General features: G+C 42.6%; 1 protein-coding gene across 1 annotated transcript in view; it reads right to left on the bottom strand.

Annotated features, from left to right (window-relative positions):
• Positions 1-708: 708 nt before the first annotated feature.
• The window catches only part of EPB41L4A (erythrocyte membrane protein band 4.1 like 4A), a 281882-nt gene continuing 270080 nt past the window's right edge, over positions 709-12510 (bottom strand). Inside the window, exons 19-23 of the mRNA XM_068964938.1 lie at positions 9807-9854; positions 8614-8682; positions 8018-8128; positions 6398-6479; positions 709-837 (exon numbers count right to left, since the gene is read on the bottom strand). Coding sequence (XP_068821039.1) covers positions 709-837; positions 6398-6479; positions 8018-8128; positions 8614-8682; positions 9807-9854 — 439 coding nt within the window. The remainder of the gene's footprint in view (positions 838-6397; positions 6480-8017; positions 8129-8613; positions 8683-9806; positions 9855-12510) is intronic.

Here is a 12510-nt window from a genome sequence, read left to right on the forward strand (position 1 = left end):
GGAACATGTCTTCCCTGTAGACTGCAGTCATCTGCCAAGAGAAAGGTCTGAAATAGTGTTTTGGAAGAGTTAGCCAGGCAGACCTTTCAGGATGAAGGTCATGAATTCATAAGCTGAGGTCAAGTGAAATCCGCACATAACTTCTGACAGCACCAGACAAGGACACTAGAAATTAAAAGCAGCACTTTTTTTTTTTAACATTTGCAAATAGCCAATGAAACTTAATGCCACAAAATACAGTATTACAAAGAACATTAATGTGAATAAAAATATCTGCAGTGTGAAAGTGATCTCTAAGTCACACATTTGTGCACAGGCAGAGATCTACCTAGAGCAGGGAAGAATCTTTTCATTCCCCTTAGTGCACTGCTGCATAGCTACCTGGCCACAGTCCAGGCTTCCAGAACTTTGATCTGAAGCCTCTGGTCTTGATGGTGGCAGACAAGATGCTTGGGAGTTTCCAGGAAGGTAAACATGGCATCAAATGAAAAAGGTTTTATAAGACTACTATCTTTCCAGTTACCAAATAAAAAGGCCCTTAGGCACAAATATACTGTAATTAAACCTTTAAAAGACGCAATAGACTCCATTACTTTCTTCTGAAGAAACATTTCTGCAGGTCCAAGATATTTCAATAATTATAATTCACAGTTTCAAAGTAAAGGTGGCACACATACCCTCCCCACCCCCATCCCAAGCCCAGTGGGATTAAGTCTCTATCTTGAGGCGTGAAGCTTGGATAGTTTTTATTGTTTTTGCTGTGTGTTTTCCAGCCATATTGCTTGTAGATGTCTGAGATTTTTCTTCAATCAGGCTATCTTTAGACCCGTTTCTTCTCTGGAAAACAATATTTGAAAAAAGAGTAAGATTCAGAGAAGAAACTACAGCCAAGTAAATTTAATTAACACATTAGAAATAACTAAGTCATCAAGTTATATTTAGGAAAAGTGTGTGATACCAGGCTGTACCAATATTCCCTTTATTTAAATAATTAGGATAAATGTGTTTAAATCTTAAAAAGTTATATGTGCATAACAAATTTTGTTTAAGAAAGTTAGTAATAAATCTCAATCCATTTCCCCCAATTAAGTGTCTTTTCTACTGAGAGGCTAACCCAGCCTCTCAGGCCTCTCTTCAGAGGAGAGGCAGAGAGATGAAGAGAAAGGGGAGTTTGGGATAATTTTTAATCTTCCCTGATTATATTTTCAGTAGTCACTGAAGAAACTCCTCCAACACAATGCCCTGGGTGTCCTCATCCCTGAGGGCTGGAGCTCCCTGGCGGCTGGGGCGGGGGGCCCCTCAAGGAGAAGCGGGAGTGAGGACTGAGCGCCACACCCAGGGCTGCCGCTCGAGGCTCGCGTGCGCCCCCCACAGCCGCGGGGAGGCCGCAGTGGCCCCTGCCTAACAAGCCGGCCTACTCGTGCCTTCTGGGCTGCTGCTGCTGCTAAGCCGCTTCAGTCGTGTCCGACTCTGTGCGACCCCATAGACGACAGCCCACCAGGCTCCCCCGTCCCGGGGATTCTCCAGGCAAGAACACTGGAGTGGGTTGCCATTTCCTTCTCCAGTGGGTGAAAGGGAAAAGTGAAAGTGAAGTCGCTCGGTTGTGTCCGACCCTTTGCGACCCCATGGACTGCAGGCCACCAGGCTCCTCCGTCCATGGGATTTTCCAGGCAAGAGGACTGGAGTGGGGTGCCGTTGCCTTATAGATGGCCTAAGCTGTCAGTAGATCTGCGCTAAACAAGCATATTTACTTCCCCAAAAGTATCTCCCCACACATAATGAGCTACACTCCAGAATTCTATTATTCTGGGATTCCTCTGGACTGAAGCCACCCTCTAAAAAAGTTGTCTTTTATCTGTTGCGGGACTGGCTTAATTTTACTCATATTCAAAGCACTGATGGAATGATTTTGCTGAGCATAGGGAGTACAAATCAAGCTAATTTTGGAGCCAAACACCTGTTTGGGATAGCAGAGTTTTAGATAACCAGAGGGGTAGGAGGAGGACACCAGAGCATGAGTCAGGGCAAGGGAATATAGCGTTAAGACAGCAGAAGAATCACTACCGTTTAAGTTTGTTAGGCATTGAACCCCTCTCTTCTGCCTGCAAACCTTAAGGGAAATGAATCAAAGTTCCAAATCCATCCCACTTTAACCAGCCTTCATAAAAAGTGAGATGAGATGTAGGCTGGCCAGGCCACTGGCAGAACTCTGGCATCATCGTGGAACTTAGGAAATGCAACTTTCCCAGTTCCCCATGTCACCTGCATCCTTTTTCCACATGGCAACCAGATCAGCAATTTCCTTTTGGCACAAAGAATGATACAGAACGAAATCCAAACACACTCTTTTCCCACGGCATCTAAGGCTCTGTGTTATCTGCCCTCCTTCCCCTTCACTGGGCTCAGACCTCAAACACCCAGGCCCTTCCCAGCCTCAGCATGTTTTACCATGCTCTTCCTTCTGCTTCCATCAGCCTTCCACGAGTACTCACATGGTTGGCTCCTTCTCACCTGCGAGTTTCAATTTTCCAGGTTACTTTCTGAGATGGCCATATCTATCTAAAGTGAGGTCACCTGTCTATTTTCTAACTCAGACCTTTGTTTCTTCATAATGCTTACCTAGTTTTTGGTTTTGTTTCACCTGTTTACTGTTATGTGTCAAGGCCAAGAGTCACCATCTTCTATCAAGGGCAAGGTCATAGACTCCGCCTGTCTCTGGTGCATACTGTTTTTCCCTCCCTGCAAACAACCCTTTAAAAACAAAAGCAATTAGCTCCTGGACTGTACAGAAGCAGCTGCTACACTAAGTCGCTTCAGTTGCAGCCCATCAGGGTCCCCCGTCCCTGGGATTCTCCAGGCAAGAACACTGGAGTGGGTTGCCATTTCCTTCTCCAATGCATGAAAGTGAAAGTGAAGTTCTAAGTCGTGCCCGACTCTTAGCGACCCCATGGACTGCAGCCTACCAGGCTCCTCCGTCCATGGGATTTTCCAGGCAAGAGTACTGGAGTGGGGTGCCATTGCCAGCTGCAAACTAAATTTATGCTATGGGCTGTAGTTTGCTGACTGCTCCAGTGAGTGCCTTGTCATTCCTTAGATGTGCTCCCTAGATACTTATTGAATTCAGTATCAAAGGTGTCCCAGAGACAACCTTAGATTCAGTGCCATTGATCAGAAGATGCATATGAGTTGTTCCTGTGTGCAGCAAAGTGATAGCTATTCTTTCAACATTTCCTGTAAGTTTCTTGAGATTCCTAAGTGGTGATTGGGGGCTTCCTTTATAGCTCAGTTGGTGAAGAATTCGCCTATAATGCAGGAGACCCCGGTTCAATTCCTGGGTCAGGAAGATCCCCTGGAGAAGGGACAGGTTATCCATTTCAGTATTCTAGGGCTTCCCTGGTGGTCAGCTGGCGAAGAATCCGCCTGCAATGTGGGAGACCGGGGTTTGACTCCTGGGTTGTGAAGATGCCCTGGAGAAGGGAAAGGCTACCCACTCCAGTATTCTGGCCTAGAGAATTCCATGGACTGTATAGACCATGGGGTTGCAAAGAGTCAGACACGACTGAGTGACTTAGAGAGTCTAGTTGACAAAGCAGAAATACAATGAAATTCTCATTTGTATTGAAGCCAACTTAAATTTAAGACAAAAAAAAAAAAGCTCTGAAAAATAACAGTGCTTATTAATCCTCCTAGCAACTTCAAGAAGTAGTTATCATCCATATTCCAAAGAAATTTAGTTTAGAAGTTTAACAACGTTCAAAGCCACACAAGTGGTGTGTGGAGAAAAAAGAGACACCAGCGCAGGTCCTGTCTGAAGGTGAAGTCTAAACTACTAGTCATGAATGTCATTTTTTTTAATTGCTATTGACTTAAATTGTTTGGACAACCTATTAGCTCTCCCAGATTAATCAAAAATTATGCAGATTTTAGTGGAAGCTGTGGTTAACCACGCAGATCTCTATTTCAGACTGAGGCAGTCATTCCCCAGCAGCTTGAAGAGACAGCTGCCATACAGCTCAAAACTGAGCCCCACCCTGGGCTGAGAAGGCCACCTCATCCATGGTCAGGACCCCCTCCCAGGGCGCCCTTTATCCAGTCACTTGCTACATGGTGAGTGTTTAAGGTTCAGCCCCCTCATCTCCAGGTGGGAGGATCAGAAGGGCCATCTTGGCTCCAGAACTCCCCATGGGACCATCTGATGCCTTTACTGGGGCTTGTACCACTCAGTTCAACTCTTGCCTATCTTTTATACCCCAACAAGTATTGATCCTAAAAGCACTTTCCAATTAACTTCCCGAATGCAAACCTCCATCACAGAATCTCTTCCTAGGGAACCTAACCTAAATTGGCACAGGCTTTTACTGTCCTTGCTCAGTTCAGTTCAGTTCAATTCAATCACTCAGTCATCTCTGACTCTTTGCGACCCCATGGACTGCAGCACGCCAGGCTATCCTGTCCATCACCAACTCCCAGAGTTTACCCAAACTCATGTTCATCGAGTTGGTGATGCCACCCAACCATCTCATCCTCTGTTGTCCCCTTCTCCCACCTTCAATCTTTCCCATTCCAACACCACGGTTCAAAAGCATCAATTCTTCGGCACTCAGCTTCCTTTATAGTCCAACTCTCACATCCATACATGACTACTGGAAAAACCATACCTTTGACTAGACAGACCTTTACTGGCAAAGTAATGTCTCTGCTTTTTAACACGCTGTCTAGGTTGGTCATAGCTTTTCTTCCAAGGAGCAAGTGTCTTTTAATTTCATGACTGCAGTCACCATCTGCAGTGATTTTGGAGCCCAAAAAAATAAAGTCTCTCACTGTTTCCATTGTTTCCCCATCTATTTGCCATGAAGTGATGGGACCAGATGCCATGATCTTAGTTTTCTGAATGTGGAGTTTTAAGCCAACTTTTTCACTCTCACTTTCATCAAGAGGCTCTTTAGTCTTCTCTGCTTTCTGCCATAAGGGTGGTGTCATCTACATACCTGAGGTTATTGATATTTCTCCTGGCAATCTTGTTTCCAGCTTGTGCATCCTCCAGCCCAGCGTTTCACATGATGTACTCTGCATATAAGTTAAATAAGCAGGGTGACAATATACAGCCTTGACGTACTCCTTTTCCTATTTGGAACCAGTCTTTTCCCATGTCCAGTTCTAACTGTTGCTTCTTGACAACAGATTTTTAGGAGGCAGGTCAGGTGGTCTGATCAAAGACTTTGGCATATAAAATAAAGCAGAAGTAGATATTTTTCTGGAACTCTCTTGCTTTTTCGATGATCCAGCAAAAGTTGGCAATTTGATCTCTGGTTCCTCTGCCTTTTCTAAATTCAGCTTGAACATCTGGAAGTTCACGGTTCACATACTGTTGAAGTCTGGTCTGGATAATTTTGAGCATTACTTTACCTGTGTGTGAGATGAGTGCAACTGTGCAATAGTTTGAACATTCCTGGGCATTGCCTTTCTTTGGAGGCGGAATGAAAACTGACCTTTTCCAGTCCTGTGACCACTGCTGAGTTTTCCAAATTTGCTGGCATATTTGAATGCAACAGTTTAACAGCTTTGTCAGCATCAACAGAAAACTGGTCCTTGCTCAAGTCATCAACAAAAATGAATCAAGTTAAGCACAGTGAATGACAGATACACTGAAGTCAGGGTTCTTAAGATTGTCCATGAACTTCCTGAATCGTATGCTTATGTGCTTGAAATACACGCTTACACACATTTTTATGGGGAAAAGATAGTAGTTATAATTGCCTTTCAAAGGGATCCATGATCCAAACAATCCACTGCGAACAACAAGCTGATACTGATCCATTATAAACATCACAGATACAAATCTATCCAGTAAGCTTATATAGCCTCCATTTTTTTCTATCTTGTTAAATATACAGTGAGAGATGATGTCAAACACTTTGTTTGCTACAGCGTTCCTCTGGTATAGCTATCTAATTCAGCCGAGTGTTAAATTGATTTTGTTAAGGAAGCTAGATGCTTTGCAATGTCCTTGAATTCCTCTTTGACCACATTTTTAATACATCTCCAGAACAAGTGTAACTCTCCTTGACTGAGAAGACAGAAATAAAATGGCAATAAAACAGGACTTCAGTAATTCTGCCTGCTATCAGTTAACAACAGAACACGGGTCCCCTTATCCTTATTTCTCTGACTCAAAAAAAAAAACAACTTCCAATCTTTGTTTTCATTGGCTTTGCCCCAATTCTCACTTTAGAGTTTACACTACCTCTAGCTGTCACTTTGAACTTTCCAGGTTGTGCCTTGTCTTGACCACACACCCTTCCTTCCTTCTCCTTCCACGTTTTATACATGCTATTTTTTTTAAACGTGGAACCTCGTCATCAATACAATACCCACTTAAAACCTGATTATTTCCTACCTGATGAACTGTGGAACCACCAGAACCCTGAGCATCTGAAGAACGGGTCACAGGAAGTGGAGGTACAAGGTCGGTTTTTGAACTGCAGAGAGTGAGTTTTAGAATTAATGACTGAGACAGTACCTAGAAGGACAATTTGAGTTGGAAAAAGGCTATAGCAAAATAAACAGGTTTTACATATCTTGCGTTCCTTATAGTTACTACTACAGTGCTTTACACAGTGAGGCATTTAATAAATGTTTTTGAATTAAGTTCAATGGGTTAAGTAACTTACCTCAAATCACAGCAAATAAATAGAAAAACCAAGAATAAATTTTAAGTACTGTGATGTGTGTATAAATGGCTTTTTGATTTGTTCCTAAAGAAATACTTATTGGCCATGTATTCTTTTTCATTAAAAAAAAAAAACAAAAAAAAAACAGCTGTGGAGCTATGGACAGCAATGTTCTATATTTTACAAGCAAACAAAAAATTAAAAAAACAAAAACCTAACCTATATCTTTCTCCGATGGGCTAGTCTATCCCCAATTTATTAATGTTTATTTTAGTTTTGAGCCTTAATTCTGAGTTTAATGGTTAACATTTCTACCCTGCAATATCAAGTACATGAATTTCCATGGGGCTCCCTGGTGGCTCGGTGGTAAAGAATCTGCTTGCAGTGCAGGAGACCCAGATTCAATCCCTGGGTTTGGAAGATCCCCTGGAGGAGGAAATGACAACACACTCCATTATTCTTGCCTGGACAATTCCATGGACAGAGGAGCCTGACGGGCTACAGACCATGATATCATAAAGAGTCAGACATGACTGAGTGACTAACACACAGACAGCACTTTCATAAATGGATGAGTAATTATTTTGTTCACACATTCATTTAAAATATAGCACTTATTGTGTTAAGCTGAAATACGGATACTTTTCTCAAAAGAAACACTAAAGAACACAAAGAAACAAACTACTGTAACACGTAATATTTGCTATAGTAAAAGAAAAGATAAAATGCCATTGATTCAAAAAGAAACTGTTATGCCAGTTTCTCTCTAATATGGATGCATTTATTATTCAAAATAGAATAGCTCGTGCATTTTTTCTGCCTTCTAAAAGCTTCAGTGCATAGCTTGGAAGGGCAATGCATGCATGCTAAGTCACTTCATTCGTGTGCGACTTTATGCGACCCTATGGACTGTAGCCGGCCAGGCTCTGCTGTCCATGGGGTTCTCCAGGCAAGAATACTGGAGTGGGTTCCCATACCCTCCTCCAGGGAATCTTCCCGACCCAGGGATCAAACCTGTGTTTCTTATATCCCCTGCATTGGCAGGCAGGTTGTGTTTGTTTGTTTGACCACTAGAGCCAGCTGGGAAGCCCTTGGAAGGCCATAATTCAGTGTAATTATAGTCTACGTCTGTGCTATCCAATATGGTTGCCACCAGCCACACATTGCTGCTTAAGTTTAAATTAATTAAAATTACAAATATTAGGTTTCTAGTTTCTAGGTCACATAAGCCACATTCCAAATACTCCATGTCCACAGACACAGAACATTCCTATCACTGCAGACAGTTCTGTGCTCTGCTCCCTGGAGCTGTGATGGTGACGGCGTACTCACGCCTGCCCACTTACTTCACTTCTGAGAGCACGGACCGCTCTCCATCTGAGCACTGGGACCTGCGATGCTGGCGGTGGCTTCTCGGTGAATGAGAATGCCGGATGCGGACTGGGTCACCTTGAGTCCTGAACAAGCAGACAAACCACGGAGACAAACACGCCAGAAGTCAGAATGGGACTGAGCTGGGGTTTTCTTTAATATTGTAACTGTGAAGGAATATAACTGAGAGTTTTAAAAACTTGATCTCTCTGAGCTTGGAAAGCCTAAATGGCTTTCATTTCACAAGTTAACAAAAGAAAACTACCTCCATCATAACATGCAAATAAAACTTTATCATACAGTTGACCCTTGACTAATGCTTGCTTAGGGATACCAACCCTGAGCGAAGCTGAAAATCCCCATACCCCTTTACAGTCTATAGCACAGAGAGTGACCTCAGTGTAGAATGACAATAATTAATTATAATACACCCTTTTCTACTAAAGTTATTTTTACTTTTAGTTAAAATGTTAAGACAAAGCACTGAAAGGAACACCTCTGGAGAGTAAGAATGGATTACTCATTTACAAATATTAATAAAACTTTTTAAGAAAGGTTTTCAAAGACATACTCTATCTTAGTGTATGGAATCTCTTTTAATTGTTCTTCTGACAGTCCAGATGGATCCACAAGCTCCTTTCTAGAAGGGAATGAGCAAGAGAATGAAAGTTTTCACATAAATACGAACACCATTTACAGTTGGCAGGTGAGTTTTCACCTTTCTAATCTTGTCTCAGCTTTCTTTAAGAAAAAGAAAACCCTTCTTTTCTAAAGAAATCCGAGCACCAAAGAATTGATGCTTTTCAACTGTGGTGCTGGAGAAGACTGGAGAGCCCCTTGGACTGCAAGGAGATAGTCCATCCTAAAGGAGATCAGTCCTGAGTGTTCACTGGAAGGACGGATGCTGAAGCTGAAACTCCAATACTTTGGTCACCTGATGCAAAGAACTGACTCACTGGAAAAGACCCTGATGCTGGGAAACACTGGAGGCAGGAGGAGAAGGGGACGACAGAGGATGAGATGTTTGGATGGCATCACCGACTCGATGGACATGAGTTTGAGTAAGCTCCGGGAGTTGGTGATGAACAGGGAGGCCTGGCGTGCTGCGGTTCATGGAGTAGCAAAGAGTCAGACACAACCAAGCGACTGAGCTGAACTGAATCTTGTCTTATAACACAGTGTTAATACAACTAATAGAGATATAAGCCAGGAATGAAGAGTAAGAAAACTGGTGTCCATTTGGGACTTCCTTGACAGTGTTGGGAAGGGACTCTGCCTTCTAATGATGGGGTATGAGTTCAATCCCTGGTCAGGGAACTAAGATTCCACATGCTGCAGCCAAAAACTAAAACATAGACATAAATAAAACTTAAAAAAAAAATACTAGTATGTTTTTAAGGGGGAAATGGGAGGAAAACCTTTTCAGTAGCTCTTCTACCCTCTTGCAGTTTTTCTTTATTCAGGATACAGATGACTCGCCAGCATCTCCTATCTCCCTAAAAAGATCTGCTTCTCTCTCCTGTAGCAGATGTCTTTTCCTTGGTATTTATTTACACAGTGTTGGCCTCTCTGAGGCTCATTTACAGGCAAGGCTGACTGGCCTCAGGAGAGATGGTGGGGCTGCCTGCTGAGGCACCACCGCTGGGTGCCAGGCTCCACACAGTGACGGCAGTGAAGACCACCTCGCAGGCTTCAGCCCTAGGCTGCCTCTCTGTGTCCTTATATGCGCCTTCAAACCACGTGAGTTTTAAAAACAGTACTCACTGGATATGCTTCCATAGCTCTTCTTTTGCTTGGATATCGGGACTTCTCCTATAAATAGAAAGAACATCACTCATCTCAGCACACATGCTTCATCCAACGATCTAACCTCTAACTTCAGCAGAGCCACAATATTACCAGTTTCCAGACTGTGAAGTTCTTATCTGCCCGCTGATACCAGACAAGGAAAGGCTGAACAGGGAGAGCTAATGTGGGATGGTTAGCACAAAGATAGCAGACAATTTATCTGCTAGTCCACTAAAAAAAAAAGACAAGACATAAAAATCAGCCACAACCAGGGCTCCATCTAACGAAGAGCTTAGCAGTAGCGGGGCAAATCTACAGTCTCCAGTGGTGGTTTTACAACGAAGACTGATCTGAGGCTTCTGTTTCTGGTCCTTCTAACTACTTCTCAGTTAAATCAAAAGAATTAACCTTAATGTATTAATATGGAGAAGTCCCAGTGCGAGCTGTGATCACGCAGTAGAAGCAACACCACAAGGGGAAGGAAAAAGGTGGGGCAGCCAGGCTGGCAGACCGTGTGCCGCTGACTCGCTGTCCTTTCTCGCTGCATCTGACCTTGCATTTCTGGGCGAAGACCTGGGTTCACAAGGACTGGAGCATGTCTGTGGCCCATGCTGCCACCTTCCCATATGCCCGTCCCCACCCCGTCTATAGACGGTACAAATTTCTCCTCTAAGAACTACTTGAATAGAAACTGTACCACTATGTCTAACTTTCTAGAATGAGGAATTCAAAGCCAGCATTCGGGTGTTCGGGGTCCCCATAATAGCAGGGAGAACTAGAAATCTATGATCACAGCAACTGTTGCCACAGAATGATTTTTTTCCCCTACTGAGAAAACGATAAGCTTTCATCCAGTCCTTTCAAGAGAACCAAGTTCTAACAAAGGCCCAAAGAAAAGACCTAAACCCCAACAATTAAAATGCCTGCAGTTAAACAAAGCCACTGATATGCTCTCCTGTGGAATTTTAAATTTATAATCTTTATCAGCATTTCTGGGCTCAATATCACTTTCACCATATGATATTATCATCACTTTCATTTTTCTCAGTTAATAAGGGTACCACTGAGACATTCTGGTAGGTCTTTCTGGGCCCACAGAATATAATAAACAACTTTCTCACAACTGAATTGACTAAATAGTTTTTTCCTTTGTAGAGAAAGAAAAAAAAAAATCTGTAGACCTTTTAATCCACTCAAAAGGAGTCAAAACACAGAAGGTAAGGGAAATGGAATGCAGCCTTGGTCTCAGACATATAAAATACGGTATTGTTAAAGGCAGAGTTTGTTACCAAAAAGAAAACTGTAGGCTTGAAAAACTTAAAATGCTTCTTTGGAAGAATCTCCTGTATGGGATCTGCCTTTCCTACATGTGGCTGATCTAGTTCACTAGACAATACATTAGCCCAGTGAACTATACTGCCAGAGAGAAGGTACTAACATTGAAAAGCACTAAACTATTATTCTGTTTATATACAAAAAGATGAAAGGTGGTTCCACTGTAATTATACACCAGCATCTGATTCTCACAGGAAGTCACCCAAAATCCTCAGTATTACATAGCATCTAGGTTAGGAAGCGATTCTGCTGGGAATCACGCTTGTTTCAGGACGGTGCAGTGCTGAGGCTGTCCTAAGGACAGCATATGTTGCCCCCCCACTGCTGACTCTGGGGTCAGATGTCATCCGTGGTTGCTGGGGGCTGTCTTGACCACTGTAGGACGATTAGTACCTATGGACAGGGAGGCCTGGCACACTGCGGTCCATGGGGTTGCAAAGAGTCGGACACGACTGAGCAACTGGACTGAACTGAACAGCCTTAACACCTAGATGCCAGTAACACCTCCAGTGAGGCAACCAAAAACATCTCCAGACTTCACCAAATGTCCTCTGGGAGGAAAGACTATCCCAGGGTAAAAACCACTGGTCAAAGGTATGATACCATAGTACAACAGCCAAAGTCTGGTGACGGAAGGAAGAGGGCAAATGATCGTAAAGCTCCATTATGTGGGTGCTGAATAACGCTAGAGAGAATGACACTGAGACAGGAACTAGTTAAATCTTAGAAGAATGAAGGCAATGGCATAATTTGATAGCACAAGGGAGGAGGCGAGGAGAATGACAAAATGAGGGGCAAGGAGGACACATTCCCCAAGGCTGCCAACCCCAGGCCTAGTGGTAGATGTGAGCAAAATACAAACAGCTGATAACAACAGATATTCCTGAGTGTTGGAATTGCACCTAATTTTATTTTCTTATTTACATTTTCCTATATTGTCTGATTTTTTTTTCTTTTAGCCAAGAGAATTTCTTACCTTAATTATCAGAAAAGAAAAAAAAAAATAAGGTTATTTCCATGTTTTATACTTATGGGTGATTCAGATTGTTGTACAGTAGAAACCAACACAAAAATTGTAAAGCAATTATCATCCAGTTAAAAATTTAAAAATATTACTATTGGGGGGAGGAATAAATTAAGAGCTTGAGATTAATACACACATACTGCTATCAATAAAATAAACAAGGACCTGCTGCACAGCACAGGGAACTATATTCAGTGTCTTGTAACAACCTATAAGGGACAAGAATCTGAAACAGCACACATGTTACTGAATCACTTTGCTGTACACCTGAAACCAACACAACACTGAAATCAATGACACTTCAATTTTTTTAAAAAGGTA

The sequence above is a fragment of the Capricornis sumatraensis genome, chromosome 2, assembly GCF_032405125.1.
Source record: "Capricornis sumatraensis isolate serow.1 chromosome 2, serow.2, whole genome shotgun sequence".
NCBI lineage: Eukaryota > Metazoa > Chordata > Mammalia > Artiodactyla > Bovidae > Capricornis > Capricornis sumatraensis.